We start from the raw sequence: 26,970 nt of genomic DNA, 5'->3' as shown, positions 1-26,970 counted from the left end.
ACTCGCCCCTTTGGCCTTGTTACAACGCGCACATGCACACACAAAGATTCCGCGCATTGAGTGTATTGATGGTCATCACACACACAGCGATACCGCGCAATGTAGGTACAAGCATGTTATAAAGAACTCGAGAGACAGGATTTCAGGTAAGCCTGCATTTAATTCTAATTTCTATTTAATGAATAAAAGAATAATTGGATTATAGTTTGGGTTTTCATGTGCAAAACAAAACAGTTTTTGGCGACTGTGAATTCACAGATTTTGCCGACCGCGAATTTAAACACAAAAAAAAGTCGGCACCGATGGAAACCCCGAAAGTATCTGTACGCGAAAGAAACCACTTTTACAGTATAGTATGGGGTGAGGGTTGTGGGGGGAGTGGAATCAACAAAAGAGATAGCCAGAAAGGACATTATATTACATCAGTCTTACCTGTTGGGCAGTGGGCAGTATACGTGGTGAGGAGGGACAGTGTGGTGGACATCAGCTCTTGGTCCAGTCCCAGCCACGCCCACAGCTTGTGAAGGACCAGGCCTAGCCCCGCCTGGTGGGCTGCAATCTGTGGACCATGCATGCATAAAACATCAAAGAGGAGTGTTTAATCAGGTCTGTTTTCAGAAAGAGTAAGATTCCATTACACATTTACAACTTGGCAGTGATGAATTAAGTAAAAAAACACAAACAGAATGGAACTGAATTTCATCAAAATCAGGACACGTGGGCAACATTTCATGAAACTTGTCAGTCATTGACAACTATTTTAAGCCAATGAAATCCTTGCATCTGATTGCCTGAGCGTAAATTTGTCAGTGAAAATCACTGAAATGAAATGCCCTCCAGATGAGAAAGCTAGCAGTAGTAGTGTCACCTGTTTTCATCTGGGCATTCGTTGCAACATCATGGCTGCCAACATTTGCCCACCAATATCATGAAGATTTCAAAGAGCAATCAGGGGATACTTGCCTGTCACATGCATCTCAATGAGCAATTAATGTAATCCCCAAATCAGGAAAGCTTTTATGTCCATTTGTCAGGGCATGGAGGATATATCTTAACTTTTCAGGGAGCCTCCTGCAGAACCAGGGAACTCTTGCAACCACATATCCAAATTGGAAGTTCCCTTTGATTTCAAAATTGTGTGACTTTGCTTTGTGTATGTGTGGGGGTGGGGGGGGGGGGAAGGGGAGGGAATGGTTCAGCTTTTTCTTTTCCTTTTACATATAATGTCCATAACTGGATGTGACATGTATGAAAATAACTAATAGTAGGATATTGGTTTTAACCCTAAAAAGACTGGGATATTTTGGTAGCTCGAAAGACTGGGGGGGGGGGGGGGGGGGCTAAATAGGGCCCCCCCCCCCCCCTTAAGATCTCGGCCGTGGATCGCGCGATCGCCGCGGAAATTTGCACAATGGTAGTGTGCGATGTAATATACAAGATCATATATTTAAATTTTCCGAAATAGCCTTCTTTTATTTTATTTTGATTAATCATGCTAATTTATGCGAGAAATCAGACTCTTTGATCTAAATCAGTAAATAAAGCTCCAAAAGTTCTCATTTTTGGTCTAATTATTCTTTGTGGCATTTTTAGCAAATGTACTTGAAAAAAAATTCAGTTTCAAAATTAATTTTTATTTATTTTATTGTTTTATGAATTTCTTATGTATTTCTTTGTTTTTTTACCTTTTGTTTTTGTTGGTTTTTTAACAAAATTTGTGGCAGACACTTTTTGAAGCATAATACTCCTAAAACAAATTAATTTTAGCCATTAAGAGTACAAATAATCATATTTATATGAACCATTTGAAAAAACTCAATTTGCATTGACTTTGTACACAAAATCACATTTTTGAGCCATTTTCGGCCTCACGTGCATGTACGAAAAGTTATGTAACTTTATAACCGTACCCCCGAGCGTCACAAATTTGGTGTCAAAATGTGCAGGAAACTCGAAAGAAAAAAGTCATAGAGCATCGTGGCGAGAGCATTGCATGTTGCAGAGTAATCGCGCGAAATGTCGAGGGGGGGGCCTTTTAGGCCCCCCAGTCTTTTTAGGGTTAAGGAAGGTTTTTACCTTGACACTGTTACTGTGCAGCATCATGCTGTTCAGCAGATCAAAGGAAGACATCAGCTGCCCATAGACAGGATCCTCCTAGAAGAGAAATGTAGAAATATCAACAGCAATGACAAATATCAAATACACACCTTAAAAACACAAACCAGCATAAATCATTGATTTCTTTGAATAACAGCCCTTGCTTTGAAGAACAAAACAAAATGAAAATCACAAAGCCATGATGTTTGAGACTCTGCTGCAAACCCCCACAAGTCAAACAAACAAAAAACATTTATACTGATGCCAAGTAAGAATATATTTCAGATCCTCAACCCCCCCCCCCCCCCCCCCCCCCCCCCCGCCGAAAAAACCCCCACCAACACCACATAATATCCATGCCCTATCTGCATGGCTAATTTGCAAGGTATTGAAGTAGCTATCCTCGACTTCACGATCAAGAAACTCAACTTCAGCATTCAAAGGAGTCTACAGAAAATTAACACCATGGCAATTTCATATCCATGTTTAAGCAGAATTCAGCCCACTCTACAAGGGTAATTTTGTTAACTGGGAACACCATCGGGAGGAAACCCCAAGGGCTGACTGCTCCAGGTTCAAGCAAACATTTGACTGAAATTCTCGTCTCAATCACGGACATTCACAACAAAAGCTGACCCATTGATTGGCTGGTCACACAACATGCTGCAGTGCCATTATTATCATTATTATTACTGTTCTTATACAGTGCTTAATACCTTTGGAAAGGTCTCTTGCGCTTACTACATGATACTACATATTATGCAAGAATAACTTTTCCCATATTTGAGAGGGCTTTAGAGTAAGCCAACTAACATATCCCTTTCTAAAAGCATTGATAGCAACTTTTCCACCTTAACCCTAAACAGGCCAGGCTTTTCTGGCTGTTCTGTGGCTGAGGATTTTACAGGGTGGTTAATCTTTGAGATGTCAGTTGACTCCAGAAGTTTGAAAAAAAAAAAAAATGGTTCCACTGTGAAAAATATACTGCATATAGAAGAATGGTTATCTTCTCACCTTTTTCCTGGAGCTCTTGGTCATATGAAGACTCTCAAGGGTCAGTTTGGTGTGAATCTGTTTGACGGAATCCACTGTGCTCTCTACCAGCCCAGCTGTAAACCCAAAGACCACATGTGGCAAATACAAATAAACGTAATTGACATGATTTAAGATATGGATTTTACTTGCACAAAGCTCTTTATCTTCTTCTTCATTTTCTTCTTAATGGGGTGGGGGGGGGGGGGAAGGGGAGAGAGGGGATAGTCTCAATTTCAGCCCTTGGGCTTAGCAGGTCAAATATTAAATCACAGTGGTGATGGTTACCACCAAAGCCAAATTTTATCATGTTGCAGCTATTAGGTGACTCCTAAATATTTGAAAAAACAACAAAAAAAAAAACGAACATAATTTCTTCCAGCTAAATTTTTAAGTACATGAGCAAAGATTTAACTCAATCCAAAGTTGACACTTTTTGCCAATTGTTGAAGGGTGAATGACTGGCATAAGTACAAATGTCCAACTTCTGTCAACATGCTCTGAACAAATTACTAGTAGGTATTATGTTAATACTTCTGCCAGAACTGCATGAAATGACTAGTAGAAAGAGAGAGAGATGTTCACACACCATCCAGAGCAAAATGTTTGGCGGTGCTTGAGACAGCGAGGAGGATCTTGAGAGCTGAAAACACTGCTGGTGTTTCTCTGGTTAGACCTGGCCCCGTGGACCTGGGGAGACAGCCGTCGTAGGCCTTCAGTAGCACTTCACACAGGTCGCTGCCTGCCTTGGATCCTGATGGGAGAAATCAAACAGCCATTTCATCACAACGGTCAGTTTGGCAATGGCCAAAGGAACTCTCTAGATTATGAGATGACACGAAATGGGTTTCAAAATGCTTGCTTGTTTTGTTTGATTCTTGTTCTGTTTTTGTTGTTGTTGTTGTTTTTTTTTCTTTCTTTTTGCTTTACATAAGAGCAGTCATCACTTTTCCTCTCTGGTGTTTAGGCGAGAGGATGATTTCATTGAGTCTTAACTAAGTTCCACAACGTGTACTTGCCAGGGATTTACTAAAAAAGTACCTGTGGACAAAGGGGGAAAAATGATATTCAAGTCTGATATGGTTAACTCTATAACTACAAAGACACATTAAATTCAGGTAAGCACTTTTGAATGTAAATACTTGTTTTTAAGTATTCATTAAAAAGTGTCAATATGGCATTAGTCAAACTTTTACAATTCTAATAGGAAAAGTTGAAGCTAAAAAAAGTGCACTCGGCTTCAAAGCAGCGTTTGATAGGAGAATGAGTTGAACATGGCTCTTTTAATAGTTGATGTCACTTTGACTTTTGCTGCATTGACCAAATCTCACGTTACACAGGCGTACATTGCAACAAATTAAATATATTTATTGACTGCCACAGACTAGGAAGTAACAATTAAACAATCATACCACACACCTTCAGTCCTAATCAATCACTGTAAGTCCTTTACAGTAGCTACAGTGTATATTGCGCAAATTGTAGCCAGCTCCCCACAAACTTAAAATACCAAACAAATTGATTCAGTTCCTTCCTACATTCCAAAATGTTAGACCCAAGTCACTTAAAGATAAAAATAAAAAACTATTTACTATGCTAACTAGTATTCAATTTTGAATTTCCATATGTTTTTATATTATGAAAACAAATATATACATAAAAGCAGAAATCAGTCTTTGCTTGATCTAAAATAAAAATAGTTACATTGTTCATGGTTCTTTTTAACGCTATGAAGTATTTAGAATGTAAATACATTATTAAAGGAAAAATCTATGATGTTGTTGCATTTATTCATCCTTCCTACATTCCCTTCGTACAAACATCCAAACGTTAGAGTTCATGGCAAGCAAGAAGCTTCTCCTTGAGGCATGCTGTATCTTCATAAAGAGCAAGATCAACAAGTTTTTTCATGTCACCATTTAGAAGGCTTTCTTCATCCAGCAGTCTTGTTGCCATTGACTTGGTATCTTCTCCATCTCGCAGGTCATCTCTGTTGTCATAGAAACGTTCATCATGCTTCCTCTCCTCCTCCTCCGCCTTAGCTAGGATCACTGAGAGGAAGTTCAGGGCAGCCGTCCGCGTGGCCGCAGGGCTGGGGTTCCTTAAGATGGTTACGATGCAAGCTAAAATTCAGAGATGCACAAAATGTGTTGTCAGAATAACATCTGCCGGTCCACAAATTGAGGCCACATGAGAAATGCTTTCTTTCATATGTATACAGTGTACATGACCAATAGCAAAACTAGTAAAAGATTGCTGTATAAGATATATAAGTTTAGCTCAGAGGTTCTGGAGAAGAAATTTCCAGGATAAAATGATATTCAACTTCTCAAACTTGGACATTCGCAACCGAGTAAAGTAAGAGACAGAACATCCAACCAGTAGGTTTTTTAGTTTCAGCAGGGTATCAATGCCTCAATGTTAAAAAAACGTACATGTAAAATATGTACATACACACATCAATGAAACCGATATGGACTACAGCGCACTCCTGTTATAACGAACACGGTTATTACAAAATTCTCATTAAAACAAAGTAAAGATTCAAGTTCCCAAATTATCAGCTATACCTCTTCATGTGCTTTTAATGTACGGCTAGAATGAAATTTCGATATAACGAAGGAAAACCGCCAGTTTCGAGGACTTTGGTATAACGGAAGTGCACTGTACTATCAAAGCAATGTGTGACATCCTAGACTAACAATAACTTTCCTGCATCAGTGCATAGGTATTCATCTTTCTGAGCTGGAGAAAATTGTGGTAAAAATCTAAGTAGCCATTTACACGTATTTTGTTTGCAGAATTCTGCCACAGCAAAGTTAAAATGACACACTTACTTGGTATCCCATTCCTTAAAAAAACTAGAAATGTCGCTTTGGCGACTGGTATGCCTCCGCCATAATGCATGATTTTCCCAATAGGTCTAGATAGTACATGTGGACACTGTGCGATTACATTTTCACAAAATTGGCAAAACATTGGAATGACAAGTTTGTCACAAATGTGTTGAATGTTCACCTTCCTTGACGTAGGTTTAATTGGATGAATAGGAGAGCATGTATCTAGGGATTTAAGGACTTTAACTTGACTCTGACCCATTCATACATTTAGGCATTGAGTAATTTTCAAGGTACAGGTGTGGAGAAAAAGTGCAATTTCTGAATTGAATAGTAAATTGTTACCATTTTCATCTGGCCCTTGACCCTAAAATTCATAAGATAATTACTTTCAGGTAGAACATGCATAATATGTACTAAGTTTCAAGGTAACTTGAGCCACTTCCGAGATATGGAGGAAAAAGTTAGCTCAGCACTTTCACTTGATCTTTGACCTTTTGACCTTTGAGGCAAAAAGAGAAAAAAAAAACTTTCCAGAGAATTTCTATTAGGTTACACACGCATACACCAAGTGTAAAAAAATAACCCTGCTGGCATTGCATAAATATGAGGGTAATAGTAAAATTTTGAAGTCTTGCACTTGACCTTTGACCCCTGACCTTTGACCCCATGAACCCTAAATTCTCTAGATATTCACTTCCAGTCAGTACATGTATATAATATGTTCCATGAAGATACCTTGAAAAATTTTCCAAGGTACGGAGAAAAAAAAGAAGTTTTAATATTTTTACTTGACCTTTTGACCTTTTACCTTTGACCTCATGACCCAAACTTTCACCAGAGAATCTTAATTGGGTAATACATGTATACACTAAGTTTCAAGAAAATCTCTTCAGGCATTCAATAGATATGGTGGAAATAGTGAAATTTTATGTATTTGACCTTGACCTTTTGACCTTTGACCTTGAGCATGTGCACCCAAAAGTTGATAGGCACAACTTCACCCCCTAATACACATACATGCCAAGTTTCATTAGGATACCTCAACAGGTTTCGATAGTTACCTGGTCCACAAAATTCATTACGGACGGACGGAAGGACGGACGGACGGACAACCCGAAAACATAATGCCTCCGGCACCACTTCGTGGCGGAGGCATAAAAACAAGACAAAAGCACAAAGATAACAACACAAAAACCAACAGAAGTAATAAGATAGAAGCCAAAGCTGAGGAAGAGACATAAAAAAACTGGGGCAAGACAAAGACAGAAAAATGAAGGTGAATTGTGGCAATACTTAATATGTCTGCCTTATTTTAATGCATACCAGTGATGCTGCCCCAGCAGGGATCGAGCACAGGGCCAAGGTTTTTCACACCCACTGCATGAGATAGGGCAGTCAGGAGCTGAAAGGATCTCTTCCATAACTCATGCAAGCCTCCAGACAGCCGGGCATCTACAGGAATGGATTAATGAATGGATGGATGAATGAATGAATGAATGAATGGATGAACAAACAAACAAACGAACAAACAAACAAACGAACAAACAAACAAACAAACGAATGAAAGAAAGAATGAACAGAAAACTAACATGGATGATGTATTGAATGTTTACATTTCTGTTGTTTTTTTTTCCATTAGGGAAAGCAAATATTTCGCAGTCAACCAAATGCCTTTCATGGAAATCTCTCACCAATAGCCATGAATGTTAGGTTAATGTGGTACTGCATGCAATTTATTTGGATATGATCACTGAAATCTTTATATAGGGCATCAGTCATGCTTGTGGCGAAAAGTCGTATTATGTGCAATTCAATTCATTTTTCTTTCCTTGGCTTTTGGGCTACTCAAAAACATTGATGCAGGCAAGTTACATCGTCACAAATTCACGTAGTACAATACTTCCTCAAGACAAGAGCTGTTGGTTGCTTCCTGCTTTGATGATGATGCTGCACCAAACAACTCAGTGTGTTTTCTCACAACATGCTGCTTAGTACCTAAGTTAAACTGTATATTTTCACCACTGTCAAAATCTGGTTTGAGTCAAAACTTGATAAAAGGAGATACAACTCTTGCTTACAATCTGAAAGAATAAAGAAAGAAAAAAAAAAAAAGAAAGAAGTCATACCTGCTTGTTCTGGAAGACAGAGACCGAGGAGTTGGCAACACGTGACAGCCAGCTTCCCATCCTGGGCAGCGTCCAATGACGTCGCAGCATCGCGTTGCAGGCTGGCCAATAGGAAGCGGAGGATGGAGCTGCACATGGCACTCTGCCTGCACAGCTCCAGCTGGCTGGTGTACAGGGAGGAGTGGCCTGCCGTGTGACAGATGGCAGCCTCCGTTGATTGGATGGAGGAGGAGGAGGAGGGGGAGGGGGCGGGGTCAGGTGATAGGGTGGAGGGCGTGGCTTCCTTGATGAGCGACTGAATGCGACGGACATTGATCAGTCTATAGGATGTCATGAAGATAAAAAAAAGGAGGAAAATCATTATATTTGGGGGATTTATTTCAGTCCATCACAGTTTAATATTTCCTGTTCTAGAAAAAAAAAATCCTTCAAGAAAAATAAACAGTTCTTGGGACACTCTTTCCTTGGTGATCACACATTGTAATGCTTTGGTGTCCTAATGTGATATGCAGTTTCGAGAAATGATATATTTGAAAAGGGCACATGTTGAGAGCTGGAAAGATATGTGTCTTCACTCGTGTTTAATTGTACTAGAATGAGGGAGCAAGGTGTTGTGGATAGCTCTACCAGTGTAGTGGTAGAAGAATATTCATACAACTTTGTTGGGCAAGGTGGTGGTTAGACAGAGGAATGCATGCTAACATGGGAATGATGAAAAGTGAGAGGGAAGACTGGACTTATGTAGGTGGGGTTGATAGTGGTAAAATCATCTCATCAGATGTTTTGTGGATACCCCAACTTACCTCAGCAGAGTCTTGAGGATGTTCTCCTTGGTGATAGAGAGGACCGCATCGCTCGGGATGACGGCGAGGAGGTTGGTGAGGAGACAGGAGACGGAGGAGACGAGGCCGGGTGTCACCACGCTCTCGTAGCGACCGGCCCCACTCGGGGAGGGGGAGGGGGAGACGGTGTCGGGGGAGGACGACACAGAATAACCTAATACCAAGACGAGATAAGAGGGTCTGATGATGGAGGGGTACAAAACTTTTCGTGCAAGGTACATGAACACAGAAAAAATAAACAAACAATGAAATTGTTAGCACATTTTCTAGAATCCTTACAAAGTCTGTAACAGCTGTGTTCATTTCTCACATCTTAAACAAAAATACACACAGTGCAACTGGCAGCATATATTTACATGCAATATGGTCTTCCTGCAGTTACCAGGGGGTGTTTCATAAAGCTGTTCTTAAAGTTACCAACGACTTAAGAACGACTGGCGATCACTTCTGATGTGCTATACTTATCAGAATTTCAATTTCCACTGTCAGTAGTTCTTAAGTCGTTCGTAACTTTAAGAACAGTTTTATGAAACATCCCCCCAGGATATTTTACAGAAATTTCCCCTGTCATTTAGTTAAGTACTAAAAAAAAAAAATCAAGCAAGGATTGCTATCATACAGTATATAATTTCTACACCAAAATGTACTCATTTCATTTATTTCCACGTATAATTCTTGTATATGCAGTTCTCATTTTGTCATTCAATGAGTAGTATTAACACAAGAACCGTTCTGACTTGCTTTACGTTTGATACTGTGTCACACAAATGCATGATAATTATAAGATCAGCAACTAATTAAACAAATTGACAATCAAACTTCTGAACTGCCAGTCAGCCACGCAAAGAATGGCAACCTCACAGAATTCAGGATGGATTTGATGTGAAATTGTGAGGCTTGTTGTCCACTCACCATCAGGTGACCTGTGCTCTGCGGATGGTCTCCCTCTTTCAGTCTGTCAATTTCATGAGTGATTTAAGAGAGAAGAATTGGACAAACTTGGTAATGAGCATCATGAATACAACATTCCCAAGCACAAATGGTTAGGTGGTATTGGGAGGATGCAGTATAGAGATGAAGGAAGAGTATAAAACACACAAGATACCGACACATGAAAGTGTAATAAGATCCCTTGAAGGTCCTGTTTACCGTTGGGAGCAGTGATTTAAAGAATGTTCAAGATACCACTTTTGATGGATATGTGTAGGTGAGTTGTGTCACAAACATCCTACCATATAAAATTTTTGCAGTAAAGCCTAAAATAAATGGAGACATCACTATTTTTCTCATTAAACCATAACTGTATACGGTTTAGTCTGGAAACATTTTTATTACAACTATTGTTCACATTTTGTATATTTAACAATAATTAACATCAATCATACTGGTTAAAATTTTTACATTGGTTGTTTCTAACCCTAGCTCACATTTTAGAACTATTTTGAAGCACTAATGCTGGGTTTTTGTTTCATCTGCAAATGGTAAATTATGCCTTTCAACCTTTGTGTGCTTTGAGAGTCGACTGGCAAAGAAATCCCCATAGCTTTATACACATTGTCCAAAAGAGAAGGGCCAAAAAGAATTTGCAACAAAGTTTAGTGCAACAGAAAATGTAAAATTGATTCACACAATTAAATTCTGGAGGAAAGTGTGAAGTGGTCCTTCTGCATTCTGTTAGTCTGCATGGGGAAATTCAATTTTGAACAGAGAAATTGGACAGAGCACAAGGGTCTAGAACAAAGAGTGAATACTTATCCTTGTATAAAAGTTGTGAAGTGAAAACTGACAATTCTAACTTGACCTTTGACCATGTGACCAAAGATTTTACCTACAGAATCTTCATTTGGTAATACATATACAATGTATACACTTAAGTTTCATGTAAATAAATTCTGGCATGAGAGATATAAGGGGAAATGATGACATTTTACCATATGACCTTGACCTTTGATCTACAATTGCAAAGGATTTGCACAAAAAAAGTTGATAGGCACAGCTTCATTCATTAATACACATGTATGAAAAGTTTTGCTTAAATACCTCAAATGGTTCTCAAGTTATGTCGTCCAAACAATTGATTACAGATGTACAGACCACCCGATAATATAAGGCCTTTGGTGCAACTTTGTGGCGTAGGCACAAAAACACCTCTTTAAGATAATTCATAAAGAAAACTCATAGAACCAGAGTCTAGTCAAGGGTGCATATCATTTTAAAACTCACCTGGTTTGGATTTGATCCTCTGGGCTCACCTCTAGCCGCACCAACATCATCATTGTCAGTAGTATCTATTGCAGAGGAGCAGGAGGTGGAATGCAACATTATATTGCATGCATTCAAAGGGGCACAATGATAATAGCAAGGGTGGTTGGGTCTGAGGAATTTTCATTACAAGGGAATAGTGTACAAACAGTGAATGGTCAAGAGCACCATGATGTCTTAACAAGACTTTCCCACAAGGTGAAAGGAAGGTGTGTTGCTGACTTTGACGAGGCAAAGCCAGGTCAAATAGAGCATCTCAACTTTCACCAAATCATGCACTATCTTGCTTCACTGCATAAGTAAATAGTATTCACTATTTGTTTTATACTGTATGTGCCAGATACTTCCTAACTATGATAGTTTGCAAATTGGAACCTGTATGACAATTTTGCGAGTGGTTGAATTTACAATTGAGAACCACAGTGACAGAATGGGAAATAGGTATTATCCCTTTTCAGGAGAAAAGTTAGTGCTTCACAGGAGGCTAATAGTTTCGCAAGTAGAAAATTGTATAACATTATAAATCATCCCCCCAAAAAAGAAGATATTTTCCAAATCTTATCGACAGAATTTTCACACCAATCTAAGAAGAAACAGCAAGAGAAAGCAAATACATTTTTATGCTTTTGACACATTTATTTCATAAGACATTGGACATTGACGGTACCTCCTCAAAGAGATCTGCCACTGTTGACAGTAAACCTCAAACTTCATCTCATTCATTCAACACTTGCACATACTTTCACCGATATACAGCTAATAGTTTTAGACATTGACAAGCGAGCTGAACTTACCTGGCGTGGTGAGTGTGGATGGCCCAGACTGTGTGCTGGTGGATGGGAGAGTGGAATCTTCCACTACGCTGACAGGTCGGATGGTGTGGTCAGGGTAGTAGTGGGTGAGGAGAATGGCAACCTCGGGGAAGAAGCGATGGTACTGCAGGAGGGCCAGCACAGCGGTCACACCCGACATGGACATCTGCCAAAATAAAAGGGTGACATATTTATAGAAATTCATGTTGGATGTGATGCTCTACTTGCATGTAGCCATGCACAAAAATCTTGAAGACATGTAGGGATACTGTGGAGTGGGAAGTCTGGCCTGGCTCAGACATATTCGAGAATCTCTATAACAAAATGTGTGCAGCTTTACCACAAAAAGAGTACACAGAGCTGACATTAGGTTTGACTTTGATGTTCATAGTTAAGCCCCTTGCCAAAAGGTTGTTACTCACAGACAGTGTTCACAATCACCTGCTGTAATGGTTCTAATGCCTGACATAGGTCCTTTTATTTCTGGTTTTCAAATTGTACACTCATGCATGAAACCAAGATTACAATTGCTAGCAGAACTTTCAGGTGATTTTCAGACTTTTGCATATGGACATCTATGAATTGATTATACTGGGTACAGAGTAACAGAATTTATACTGATTGGGATAAGAAATAACAATTGCAACTGATTGACAAATTGCCCTGCATCGACGTAAATAAGCACTGAACTGATCAGTGTTTTAGTAGTAGCCATGATAAAAAATCATGGGCATACATACTCGAGCGGGATTCGAACCCACGACCTCCTGATCACCGGACAGGCGTCATCTCCACTAGACCACCGAGCTTTCGCCCGACAGCAAGTGTTGGTTCTAATCCTTATAGCATGCAGCGGGTACTGCGTAATTATTCAAATTCATGAAATTCTTCCGTCGAGATGCTTTCATTGCATTTCATTGTCAATTGTCAATCAGTTGCAATGAAAGCATCTCGACGGAAGAATTTCATGAATTTGAAGAAATAAGAATGTTTTCAAAATTCATTACAAATCACAATGAACAAGGATGATGACATAACACCTTCACCTTAATTAGGTGCTCGTGGAAGCAAAACAACAGAAGAAAGCATGTATAAATTATACACAGGTGAAGTTGTTAAGCAAGTGGTATTGTAATGGAAATTACATTGCTGCAGTACTGGAATATATGAGTCTCCTATGTCATCACCTTTGTTCAGTGTAATTTGTTTTAGGTTTTGCAGAGTATTGGTTTCTCTGCTAAAGGACTACAGTAAATTCCACAAATCTATACATGGCAATATAGATGTATGTACTACGTAATGTGAAATTATGAAAATCGTCAGGAATTCCCCTTTCACTCTGCTTGAGAAAGAGGCTTTCTTCCACACATTGCATACAAATCTTGACAACATGCATTGCATAATGGTAACTGTCAAATAAGCAGGTTCTTACCTGAGAGTCCTGGTCCAGGACCCTCGGCTTCTGGCCATTAGGAACATCATCTGAGGCCAGAGGTTGGAGCAAGAGGTTGGCAAGTACAGATGCAGCCTGTAGACAACAGGAATCAAGTTTCAACCATCATTACTGTAAAAGGCTTTCAGAATGCAATAGTCAAACCAGTTTCTCTGTCAAGTGTGTTAACATTTCTGCTTACATTTTAAAAGACAAGTTCACCTTCATTAACACAAGGATTGAGAGAATGAAGCAATATTAGAAGAACACATCATTGAAAGTTTGAGGAAAATCAGACAATCCGTTCAAAAGTTATGAATTTTTGAAGTTTTTGTGCAGTCACCGCTGGATGAGAAGACTACTGCAGTGTATGATGTCACATGCCTACAACAATATAAGGAAAATATAAAGAGAATTTCATAAAAATTTCATTTTTTGAAAAAAGTACACATTCCCTTGACTCGTTACTGACACATCTTATGGGTAATATTATTCCCATTGCCTTTAGATAGAGGCAAGTCAAGTGCTCTTTTACTATGCGAAAAAAGTGAAAATATGTTGAATTTTCTTTACATTTTCTTTATACTGTTGTACTCATATGACATCACGAGCCTTAGTAGTCTCCTCATCCAGCGGTTCCAACACAAAAGTGTTAAAAATTCATAACTTTTGCATCAATTGTCCAATTTTCCTCAAACTTTCACTGATGTATTCTACTAATATTGCTGCATTCTCTCAATCCTTATGTTAATGAAGGTGAACTTGTCCTTTAAGTATTGGCAGAATAAATAATAAATTCTATTCATTTCTGGTCAGTTTCCCTTTGTTTGCGTTTATTACATTTGAAGTAATAACATCCTTGTTAACTGAAATCTTCCCAATCGGAACAAGAAGGTCATATATACTACCAGTCTTGAACTCAAGCAACATACGGTCCTATTGAGGACAGTATTTTCTTATAATATTTAATTACATAAATTTATCTGATAGTTATTATCATTTATAGCTTGGATGATTGGGCAATGCCTTAGGCCAAAGGAGAGCTGATTTCAGAGCTCCAATGCACAACAGCGACACTAAACCACTTGGAATGCAAAATGCCAGCGCATCCCAGATAAATCACCATGCCTGTCAATTACAGACTTTTTGGGTAGCATGCACGATTATTCTGTTGGAAATATGGGCTCCAAAGAAGCAATAAGGCAGATTGTCATTGATGGACCCACCTGCTGTCTGACCACACTGCACTCGGAGTGGTCCAGGAGCACCGACAGGGCCAGGCCCCACACCCCACCAGGCACCTCCCGGAAGCAGTTTGAGACAGCAGCACATCCCTGCTGGCTGGATGCCAGGGAGGCAGCTATTCCAAGACCAGCAGCTCTCACCTAGTATTGCATACACAGGTGGGAAGAAACAATAGATTATTTTACATGTAAAGTCTACTGCTTAGATAATCTTATATCAAAAGGCACATGTCACAAGATCATAATGTAACACATGCATATACATCAGATTCTTTAATAGATGTTTCTCACTCACTTGCAAGCTTCTCCAAGTTTGACAGATGCTGTGATCAAGTGATGTGACTTGTCCAGGTATTCCAGGCTTTTATTCTAACTATCACTTGTCTAATAACAACAAAATTTTACAGCAGCATCAGATCTAAGTTGACCTAAGTCATCAAGCATCCTCAGAGAAAAGAAAGTACAGTACTTTGATGTCAGGTTTTGAAAAGTCTTTTAAGATTTCTTCCTTTTATTTTAAGGACAACGAGACACAGAATACAAGATATATCAAGAAATTATTATTATTATTATTCGTCCTTTCTCCATTGATTCGCATTCCATAGCCACTCTGTTCGCCGACTTCGTTCTCCTCTTGGTTTCATGAATCTACACTGCTCTCCCCTATCTCCATGATACTCCAACATTCAACTCCTTCCTCTTCCTCTTCCCTTCTATTTCATCTTTCCCCTTCTAACGATGTCCGAACATCTTACTTGATTCTCACACTATTCTTCCTTACCACTCTCTGTGTTCCTTTCTCTACTGTCTCCACTAGTGCAACTTCAACTTCTAGCCCACTACTGTCTCCCACTCTTCACTTTTGCCCTCCTCACAACCCCCATATGTCGCTTCCCTCTTCGTTTTCTCTTCTAGGCTCTTCTGCCAAACAACGATCCGGTTAAGGACTACATACACATGGTGTCACCGCAAATCTTTCTTCCTTATATCAAGAAAATCAAACAGAGACTTGCAAAATATTTCACACACATTCATTGCAAACATGCAATAACCACATGATAGTCAGAATAAAGTGCATGGATGGTATTTGAGAGAGTTGAGCTGGGTCAAGATGTTCGAGGCGTCTCCTCATTGAAACCACTGTCCATTACCTCAGGGTCCCTGTATGACAACAGAGGGGCTAGCCACATGTAGCCTGCTTCTGATGCTCCTTTACTGGTGTACAGCCACTCACTGGGCCAGTTCTGCAAGAACAAGGTGGACAATTAAACAACAATATCAAGGAACTCAAAGTATACAGTAAAAGCAGAAATTATAAGTTGCAGATCTCTTCCCCATCACAATTACAGAAGTTCAGAGACTACTGTTTTGCAAAATGAATCTCAGGGTTAGAGCAATGCTTTACACCCCAGTATAATTAAGTGATGAAATTCTTATGAGTATGTATATGTGTGTGCTGATTCGTTTGTTCTAGTTGTTTTCCCTCTCGATATATTTGACTCTGGCTGTACAGCATTAGGAAAAAAAAAATGTGATCTATATTTTGTATACAGCCCTCCCCCCTCATTTTCATTGCATGAAATACAAAATGGACTAGGTACAGTACTTGGGCAGAGTTTTACCTACCAGAGATGCTCTTTATTAAAGGCAGCTGACTGCAATATGTTATGATAAGAAAAGTAAGATGTTGAGTGGCTTGCAGAGAACAAACGTGACAAGCACACAGTGCCAATTTCATGAGTCCGGTGCTTTTTGCGAAGGTAACAAAACGCAAAAATATCAACTCTGATCCTAACATGAATGTGATGTGCAAAGCATACACGTACTGGTACAGCACATAGTCTGCAATAATACAGTGTAGTAGGTGAAAGTCTTAGAACTCCTGCTGTGTGAATGGATGCATGGCGCACTTCTTCCCTGAAAATGAGCAAATGATACCGATTTCTCTATCCATTGCTGTACTCCAGTCACAAATTTAACTGCTCATAAAATTGTCAGGGAGTCCCAATTCATTATAAGATTATATTCTCCAAATATATGGCATAAACACTATTGTCACTGGTCTGAACAATGTCATTTGCCACATAGCACAGACCTTCTCTGTTTAAGGGGTATCAGAACAATACATCCTTGACCCTCCCAGCCTCACCAATCCAAAATACCACTAACATTACACAGAAATATGTTACCACTAGACTGAATGAGATCATTGCTCGACTGAATGAGATCATTGCTCCTGGAAGGTAGAGGGGCGTACCTTGTCCACAGCCCTGGCGGCCATCTCCCTGGTGAGGTGGAGGAGGCAGAGAGTGGCACTTTTGGTCACCCCTTTGCCCATGTAGGACATCGCTGTGCCGCCCCGCCCAACGTGGAAGGCAGACACCACCTGCGAACAGAAAGCACATTGCAACACACCGGGGGTTGAAGACGCAGGAGTATTTCCCACGGGATTATTCCCATGGGGTAACTGCCCCTGGAGGACAATTACATACCTGCCAACATTTCAAGATGAAATATCTTACTCGTGGATTGCAAAAATCTTATTTTATATGCAAACTGAAGTTAAAAATCTTACTTTCGGTCAAATCTTCAGAAAATACACATGAAAGGTATATCTAAATATTTTTTAAAAATCTGATTTCTCTGACAGAAAATCTGATTTTGCTTTTTTTAACCTAAAAAATCTTACTGAATCTGATAAAATCTTACTAGTTGGCAAGTATGCAATTACCCCCAGGTAAATACTGGTAAGTGATAAGGTTAGAGTAAAGATTAATGTTAGGGTTAGGTTTAAGGTTAGAGTTTGGGTTAGCGTTATGATTAGGTTCAAAATTACACGTAGGATTAGGGTAAGGGGAAGGGTCTGGGGTAATTGTCCAGGGGGTAACTACCCTAGACCCATCAAAGGTTATCAAGGTATATTCCAAATACGTCAAAAAAGGTCTCAAGTGGTATATTCCTCTTAAAAGGAATCTATGTTCTAGTTCCGACCCATTTGTCTTTCCGGTCACAGAACTTGTGGTAAAGCCAGAATTGTACTTTTACTGTAATGGCAACAAAGGAATGGAACAAACTTGCCACTTTCATCAAATCTGCAAGTTCAGTACATACTTTTAAGAAAATTTTTTCCTTAGTTGTAATGACATGATATGCCTAGTATTTCAGTTATTCTTTTTGTTTTTGTTTTTGTACATGTATCTTTTGTAAGCGCTGTGATATGGTTGAACTATGTATATCATATCTAAATGCCTGGTAATGATGAAAATAATGATGATATTCACTCCCGAACATGTACACCGTATATCCTCTCTTCTATGAACTTTAAGCTTTCTAGAGACCACAACCAAGGTTTAAAGTTCAGCAGCATTTAAAGTAAAAATGAATCAGAGGAAGTTAGAGGAAGATATATCCACTTCATAACACATTTCTCAGAATTTGGGGCTTTCCTAACATTGCATGCCAAGGTTAGCAGCATTTCACAGGGAATTGAAAATAATTCAAAAGAAGTTATAATTCTCCATTTCAGCGATGTCATTTCAGGTAATGTGATTCCAGAATTTGACTGGCTTGTTGACTGGTTGCCAATCAGACATTTAAAATAAGTAACTTTACAACCATCGAAACTGGTGTGAATCCATGCTATGATGAAATGATGTGTATCTATGTAGACCAGAATATAATATGACAAGAATTGCCTTGTCTATCATTGTAATAGAACACTTGACAGTCCCTGAAGTTACATTTTTCCCCTCAAGACAATATCAAAAATATAATCTCTTGCAGAAAATATAACTTCTGCAGGGATGACAAGTGTTATATTACACCTCTATCTGTATACTAACCTCTTGTAGTGATGTCAGCATCTGTTGACACAGTGTTAGACTGTCGCCCTCAGCCCAGTCAAGACTCCACCCAGGTCTGTGTGGATATACAATATATGTGAGTTTATGTTGAGTGGAAACAAAGCAATACAAAAAAACACAACTTATTTTAACTACTTGTGGCTGTTTGAGGAGCAAACCGGTTTGCTTTCACTCAGCTGGCAAAGCTGCACTCGCACAGTATCTGACACTTTAAATAAAACTTTAAACTCTTTATTAAAAAACAGCATTTCATTTACAATTCATACATGTAGCATGCAAATTTCTTGTAACAATGAGCTTTCCTTTCAATTAATTCTCAATCCTCAGTGTTAATTGTCAATTGATACAAAAATCATGATGATGATGTATGGACAGATTGGAAATAAGTATTGGGTGCAAGTAAAATGAGCTAAATTGATCCAATGAATATAATCATTACATTCAACCCTGAACCACTCATAGCCATCCCTCTTGAAAATTACTGAAACACCATGTGTGAATGTTACTGTGTGTTTCTCTGCCTGGGTCAGATCATTTTCTATATCATCCAATTCTAATAGAATATGTACTTGGATTTATTTACTAAACCAAAGCATATCTTGTTTGACATTTAAAGTTTGCGTGTCCCCCTTGCAACCCTGAAAATAAGATTCCTTTCTATAAGCTGGTATAATGTACAGGTAGATAATTTAAACTATTCCTCAAAATGATAAAACTGGAAACTTCTTTATGATGGATGGGAAACAATACTAAAGACTTCCAGTGAATTTATTCAGACACAAAGACAATTCCAAATGATTTTCTCAGTACAAACGAGGAGCATATTTTCGAGTGCAATAGCCCATGTCACTTTCTTTTTTTCTTCTAAAAACTCTGTGGTGTATTATTGTAAGATTTTACATGAAAAGTTGGTAGACATCATTCTCAATCATACAAAAGTTTGTTACGTTTGTAAAAGGGATGTACAACCTTTAACACACACCTGGCAGTGACGTGGATGAGGCAGTGGAGGGTGGCTTCCAATGAGGGCAGGTCGTAGAAATGTAGGGCGTCGGCTAGGTCAAGGCTACCCAGCAGAGCTTGGACTAGAGGTCCACCAAGGAAAGCCCCTCGCCGCCTCCTGCAGACAGGCAGGCATCATAAAAAGACGGTTTTTGTTTTGTAAACATGGCCCCATTTCATCACATCAGGACTAGAATCAGTTACAAGTATGCTTTGTTTCGCTTGAATTCACCGTCTGTGATGAGACAGTGTCAACAAGTGAGGATACAAACAAGACTTTACGGCAAAGCAAAAGAAAATGAATAAAGTCACCACCTGTGATGGGCACTATCAGCTGGTGAGGATACATGCGAGACGTTTGGGGCATGAGAAAAGAAAAGAAATATTTCAAACACAAGACAAGCCACAAATTGTGGAGCAGGAAAGCCAACCTTGTAAACAGTATTGCGGTACTCTGAAGACTCAAAGGGCATATTTTCTGTGGGGAAAACAGTATTTTTTTCAATAGACATCTATAGTAATACAATTTGGGAAAAACATTTTTTTTCCATGAACCAACAGTATTGTTGGAAAAAAAGAAGAAAACAGTACAGTTGGCTTCTCTGACAGTGGTTTTTGAAAAATCAAGAGTTCAATGAGGGATGTACACTGCAAAGCAGATGTGTGAGGTTCTGTACTCACCAGGCATCCTGGGAGAGGGGTAGGTTCTGGATAAATGCCGTCAGCAGCCGCAGGAGCTCCTTCCTGACTTGACCCTGGGTGCTGTCCTTCCCCCTTCCTCCTCCACCACCACCACCACCACCACCACCCCCTCCCTCGGCCTGCCCCTCCCCAATCTGGCCAGTGGGCGGGTACTTCCGGAGCAGCTCCACCAGGGAGGAGTGGCCCTCGAAGCAGGTGGACCCCACCCACTCCATGAGGTCAGGGGTCACAAGGGGCGAGTGCAGCAGCTGGGTGAGCAGGGTCATGACCTGGGCAAGCAGCTGCTCATCCTCTGGGTTGGCAGGAACCACTTGGAGAAATCTTGACAGGATGAATGCACATTGTGAAACTGTCATCAGTCTTAAGTATATGTCTCTGGTTGTATGTACACATACATAAAAATATCCCACTACCTTCCCTTCCCAATCTCATCCCCCCCCCCAAAAAAAAAAAAAAAAAATAAATAAATAAATAGATAAATAAATAAATTGAATAGAAAAGATAAAAGAAAAATACTTCAGAAGACAAATAACAACAAATTATATCAACAAATGAAATGAAATACATAATGGCTATGATGGTTTAATATTACCCACTATTTTCCCTATCCGGACAGCATTCCTTTTCCTCTATTCTGAAAAAAACCACTGGTTTCTTTTTTAATCTACAGGCCAGTTAGTAAAGTCCATCTAATTTCTCCTGTGAATCCAGTGTCATTGTTCTGTCAAGTGACAAAAAATTATTCATTTATCTCAACATAATATCTAATGATACATGATGCATGCATGGTGGTCCAGGGGAGAGGGATGCTACAACTTTAGGCGACTGCATCATAACATGCCATTTGAAAAAAAAAAAAAAAAAAAATTGTAATTTGTAGGTAGCATTGCATTGTTGTGTTTTACCTGTTAAGAGCTGCCTTCCAGTCGAAACTCAGCAAAGCCCTGGTCAGAGAGCCCAACCTCCCTGCATCCAGGTCGGCCCTGCTCTGCTGCAGGCTCGTCCACTGTATCCCCAGGGAGAGGCCCCAGAGGGTCTGCCTTACAGTGAAGTGGGAAGTGGCAGCTAGGATGGCCCGCAGGGACCGGCCCAGGAAACTCGCCGGGCACGATGCGGCCAGCAGCGCCGTCTCCTGTGGGGTGAAGTCCAGATCAGGGCTGCGCGCACGAGAAAAGTGACAGGGACTCAGAATACCACTGGGAAGTTCTGCAGCAGGTTTCAGCAATTTTCCTCTATAAGCTCTTCTTTGGTAAGGGCACTGCTGTTTTCTATGTCCATCCTACTAAACCCACATACACAGTATCATTATTCTTGTGCATCTTATTACTTCCGCCAAGGGAGGAGGTTATGTTTTCGTTACCGTTGGCTTGTTTGTTTGTTTGTTTGTACGTGTGCAAAATAATTCAAAAAATAGCTGACAGATTTGGATAAAACTTACAGGAAAGCTTGAGAATGATACCAGTAACAAATGATTAAATTTTGGTAGTGATCGGAGAATTCTTGGGGAATTTATGAAGGATTATTGATATTTTGACAGGTAGAGTCAATGAACTTGGGAGTTCAAGCCGCGCATTTTTGAGGTTTTTAAACGCGCACTAAAGTGGGTGCTGTAGTTTCTGCAAGGGCAAGGCACGCCGCAAAGCTGAGGGTTTATGACATAACAAAGGCTTCTGTATTGGGAATTTGGGCAATTTTTCAGCATGTATACGGATGGAAATCACTGATCTCTATGGAAGAGCCCAAAGAACTTTTCCAAAGTAGTGGAGAGGAGAAAAATCTCTTTGGGAAGAGCAAAATCATCGGTGCTTGGCGGAGGTCTGTGCTCTCAGAGTGCTTTTCTAGTAAAAGTTGTTTTACCCTCTTTGCTTTTTTGTTATAATTTGACACCACATCAGCATACGACATGATCCCTACAAAGTCAACTTTATTATGTATTATTGCAAAAGTAGGAATTTTCACAATTCAGAACAAGACCACTTCACACAGTTCCTAAATGTTGCTATCAATCATGCAAATCAGGACAGCCAAAATATAATTAAGCCTTATTTGTTGTATAAGTTCGTAAACACCGATTTATGGTTTCCTCAGCATCACTAAAAAAAGACAGTGTATTTGCGACTCGAGACAAAATTTGTTTCAATTAGGTGTCTATTACCATGTAAGTGTGTCAGACTATCTCCCTTTTTTCCATATTAGTTCTTCTTTCAAACTGTGTTTTCTAAATGGCTTACTTATACTCCGCTGCCAGGATCCTCTTCTCTTTGCACACTAGGACATAGTCTAGACCATTGGAACCGTTGGAGGAGCAGGCCCGGGCCCACTCTACCCTCAGTCTGGCCCAGGTCTCCGGCTGCCGCAAGGGATCTGGGGAGGGCCTCGGAGCCATGCTGTGGGGACGGGCGGATGGCGTGATCCCACAGCGCAGAGGCAGCTGGAAGCTATGAATAAAAGATGCATGCATCATCAGGGACATACGCAATTGCAAACTGGCTTTGTGTTTTACAGAGAGAAGAGTCTGGAAGAAACATGTTTAAGAAAGTGTAACTCTCTTAACTGGTCACACAAGAAATACGAAGCACAAAATACGAGCCAAACACATACATACTGTAATGATAAGTTACTTTGGGTGAACAGGAATGTGTGTGGCTTGTGTTGACCTGGCAGTGACACACAAAGGTCAGGGCTACAAAGGTTCATCTCACACTAGACATAGGGGAGTTGTGCTTGGGGCTGGGAGGTGAAAGGACGTAAAAGTTGGGAGGGCGTGACCAGGTGTAACGCATTGGTGTATAGCATACCTTCCTTCATGTATTTATAGACTGTAACCAAGCTCCAAAGCAGGCAAGTTAGTGAGTTTTAACTGCCTTTTTGCATTAAATATTTTGTGTAAGAATGTAATTTCTTTGTGTTTGAGTGAAAAGTGACCTGCTCTTATGGGTGAAGATTGACTTGTTGATGTCCACAAAGCTTATTATGAATACCAAAGCTTGTAAAAACAGAACTGGTGAGAAAGACTTCGTTTGAGAGTGCCAGGAAAATGCAAACCCAGTTGTGTTACACAGGCATTACTCAGTAAGTGGTCATTTGCGACAAGGTTACTGTTGTGAATATGGATTACAGACTTTAATTGGAACAATACAGTACACACCACAGAACAGTGAGCCAGAGTGTGTTCACAGTGAATCAAAAATTAGATACCGCCCGCAACGGGGCAGCGTTAATTTTCACGAATCATACATCTCTAACATATTGAACTGTATCATGAACACAGCGTTCAGAAATCATCTACAAGGTTTGAGATTGCAGAAATGTCTACAAATTCCAAAAACTATCATCTGTACTTACACAAGGGTCATCATATATCTGTACTGAGTTTATCACACGTGAATGGCACCATACTCACTTCTGCAAGATTGGCTTCGGTAGGCACATCTTCCGGGTTCCTTCCTGATCGTTGATCATCATGGTGATCAATTCATCAAAGATGAGGAAGGTGAGGAGGAGAGCAGCATCTCGCCTGGCTTCCTCCTCGGAGCGACAGATCAGGGCCGCTGGGGGAGGACAAATGGAAGGAGGACAAGGTGTTACTTTATACAGATATTGCTTCTGTAGAGGTGCAACATAACACTCGACATCAATGTGGGAGTTATATTTTCCCAAAACACACAGTTTTCATTTGGTATAGAGGAATAAACATTATTTCACAGCTCTGCTATCGCATGGATATTTGAATGATAGCACGTTTTATCATAACAAACATTTCAGTTCATTCAATAAAGTATTAAGGTCAGGTGAATACACACATGAAGGATAGATCTTGTTTTATGTGATAAACATTTGAGTTTATGAAATCCAAATGTCAAAATTTGCTTGCTTAATACAAGGTCCATTTTGTCTTTAATATCCCCTGTGAATGCAAATATGGATACGAGGGAAGTGTTTTGAATCTTTAACTCTTTGTGTGCTGCATTTGCAAACAGCTTGCTTATTTTGCATATTCTGCTCAAATGCACAACAGTACAAAAACAAATCAATAAATTGCAATTCATGCCACAAGTACATTGAAAGTGTCAAAGCAATAGCGTTTTCATAAATCTACATCACAAAGCTTACAATTTTCAGCGAAACTTTGCTGTACTGCATTTGTTGTATGAACACTTCCATTAAAACTCACATGGCTTTGAAAAACAAGAGTGTTTCCCAAAGGCAAAGTAATGCCTTATGGTCTCAGAATAAAGTGGCACAAAGGGGGAGTTTTCATCGTGGCACAAAAAGGGTTAATGGCTACACGATAACTTTCATAGGGCTTACCTCTCAAGAGAGTGAGGGAAATCCCCCGCCTATGGGCCAGCTCCCTCCTGAGGGATGAGCTGGATCGTACCAGGTGACCCAAGATGGAGAACACCGCTGGGATCATCTCCCTGGCCACGCCCGACTGGCCCGTCGGCATGACAACGTCAGAGAGTGTCTCTAGCATCATGTCCAGACCGCCGTGAGAGATGAAAATTTTGTGAAGTCTGCTGTCTGCAGAGAAACGTGGAGGGAAATCGTGAAGGCGGTATACATCCATTAAGAAACAGCACTGCAGTAACGAAAACTGTGTGCAGGTAATATTTCAGTCAGGACAGTTGCCAACTCAAATTCATTATTATGCCACTATGGTCAGGAAAGCATTTCTACATACATTTCTATGCAAACATGAAGCACAATATTTGGGATTACACAAAGGGCTATGCATTGACTTAGACAATATTTTCAACTAGAATATGTGACCTGGCCATCATGAAAGTAATAAAAAGTAGGCATACACAGCCCAGGCATCTTTCAGCTTCCCAATGGCATTTAATCATCAAATCTGAAATAAGTTATTAGAAATACAAACTCTTAGAATGTTACTGTTGAGATAAGGGGTTCAGTTCAGGATGTTTTGAAGTGTACTGACTGAAGGGATGTAAAGCCTTTTAATACTTCTTGGAATATACACTGTACAAATTCCATCAAAGGACAAGTATATTGTATATGTGGATCAAGTGAATGCAGTAATATCAGTAAAACACATGATCAAAAGTTTGAGGGAAATCCGACAATCCCTTTAAAAGTTAGCCATTTTTGAATTTTCAGTGCTGCCATCGCTGGATGAGAAGACTACTACTAGTTTGTAATGTCACATGTGTAGAATGATAGTTACAAAGAAATTAAAAAACAACAACAATACTTTCAGTCAATTTTGATGGTTCAAATTCCAGATGTTGACATGTAGATAGAGGGAATTTCACATGTGTAGTGCAATACATAGAAAATATAAAATGACAACAAGACTTTCAGTAAATGTGATGCTTTGAATTCGAGATGTAGATAGAAGGAATTTCAATTCAGGATTGAAATGTTGTTGCCCCGAAACATACACATCACGAAATAATACTATTTGTACATTTTGTCTGCTACGTGATGTAAGGTCTCATGATTTCCATGGAGCAATCACAGGAAATTCTCAAGTTTCAGAGAGGGAAGTTAATTCTCACAAGCAATCTAGAAATTCTCACGAGCAATCGTAGAAAATTCTCAAGTTTCAGAGAGGGAAGATAATTCTCACGTTACAAGGGAAGAAAACTAAGACATGAAGAGATGGGAATGTAGAAATTGAAGCATGAAATTTCACTTCTTTGCCGAGGGAGGTGAACAAACTTTCATTTCCTCATCACTAGAGTGAAGAGAGATTTTGTTACTGCTTCTGTCCTTGTTCGTCTAACACAACAGGGCATGCCAACCTTGTAAATACCATTGTGCACAATATTCTGAAGGTTGAAAAGGTCTTTTGTGTTTTTTTTTGTTGAAAAAAAACAGACAAACACATTTTTTACTTTTCCTGCAAAAGACATATGGGCCATTCTCAGATTAAGTGTTCAATTCCATGTGAGTAAAACCGAAAAATTAACCACAAAGTAATACATTCAAAGATGTTTTTCCGGAAACTTCAAAACCGGTCAAATACGAAACAAAAAGTGGAACATTCTAAATGATGGCCATTCATCGAGTAAAAATGAATTGAAATAGAGCATCATATATGATTTTTGATCACCAATCAGATACGTTACCGCAAATTTACATGTTGTAATGGACTCCTAACTCTGAATTAAATTTATTGTTTTGATCCAATTTCTGTTCAGGAAAAGACATCTGTCCCCCCTAAAGATATTGGGGTTTTTCAACAGGTAAAGATGTTGTCATCCCTTGCTAATTGGTAGAAATTATTTCTGTGTGGTAGGTTGAAGTATGCTTTTTGCTGAAATGAAATATAACCTTAAAATTCACTTTGTATTTTTAGCAAATTTCGCTTACAAATAAAGTTTCGAATCCCACAAATCATGCAAAGGGAACGATCCGATCTGGAATTTCACAGGAAACAAATATGAATTGCTTTCCTGGGGAAATATCTATTGAAAAACATCGAATCACCTTTGGTAACGTATCTGGTAAAATATAAGTAATAATTTTAGTTGTGTATGAATTAATAAATATCACCTGCTTAATTATTTACCTCATGAATTGATGTAAAAATGAATGATGTAAGCCCAAATTAACCATTTTAAACATTGTACGTAATATTTAAACTATGAAATGTAGTGGAAAAGAGCCCTAAATGTGAAAGCTGAGTTCTTCATTCACAGAATATTCTCATCTTACGTCTGAATGTATTTATCCATCTGACTATAAAT

General features: G+C 39.4%; 1 protein-coding gene across 1 annotated transcript in view; it reads right to left on the bottom strand.

Moving 5' to 3' along the window:
- Window positions 1-26,970, bottom strand: part of LOC140233210 (rotatin-like) — an 89,045-nt gene that overhangs the window by 15,306 nt on the left and 46,769 nt on the right. The window contains exons 19-40 of the mRNA XM_072313323.1: window positions 24,566-24,778; window positions 23,658-23,805; window positions 22,486-22,692; window positions 21,160-21,411; window positions 20,234-20,575; window positions 19,533-19,670; window positions 18,530-18,605; window positions 16,945-17,073; window positions 15,839-15,931; window positions 14,670-14,828; window positions 13,444-13,539; window positions 11,994-12,177; window positions 11,161-11,225; window positions 9,850-9,892; window positions 8,899-9,091; window positions 8,096-8,415; window positions 7,293-7,421; window positions 5,046-5,252; window positions 3,719-3,883; window positions 3,112-3,206; window positions 2,077-2,154; window positions 433-559 (exon numbers count right to left, since the gene is read on the bottom strand). Of these exons, the coding sequence (XP_072169424.1) occupies window positions 433-559; window positions 2,077-2,154; window positions 3,112-3,206; window positions 3,719-3,883; window positions 5,046-5,252; window positions 7,293-7,421; window positions 8,096-8,415; window positions 8,899-9,091; window positions 9,850-9,892; window positions 11,161-11,225; window positions 11,994-12,177; window positions 13,444-13,539; window positions 14,670-14,828; window positions 15,839-15,931; window positions 16,945-17,073; window positions 18,530-18,605; window positions 19,533-19,670; window positions 20,234-20,575; window positions 21,160-21,411; window positions 22,486-22,692; window positions 23,658-23,805; window positions 24,566-24,778 (3,459 nt within the window). The remainder of the gene's footprint in view (window positions 1-432; window positions 560-2,076; window positions 2,155-3,111; window positions 3,207-3,718; window positions 3,884-5,045; window positions 5,253-7,292; window positions 7,422-8,095; window positions 8,416-8,898; window positions 9,092-9,849; window positions 9,893-11,160; window positions 11,226-11,993; window positions 12,178-13,443; window positions 13,540-14,669; window positions 14,829-15,838; window positions 15,932-16,944; window positions 17,074-18,529; window positions 18,606-19,532; window positions 19,671-20,233; window positions 20,576-21,159; window positions 21,412-22,485; window positions 22,693-23,657; window positions 23,806-24,565; window positions 24,779-26,970) is intronic.

Source organism: Diadema setosum, chromosome 9 (assembly GCF_964275005.1).
Source record: "Diadema setosum chromosome 9, eeDiaSeto1, whole genome shotgun sequence".
Lineage (NCBI taxonomy): Eukaryota > Metazoa > Echinodermata > Echinoidea > Diadematoida > Diadematidae > Diadema > Diadema setosum.
Note: the sequence above shows the minus strand (reverse complement) of the source record. Positions and strands in the feature narration are given on the sequence as shown.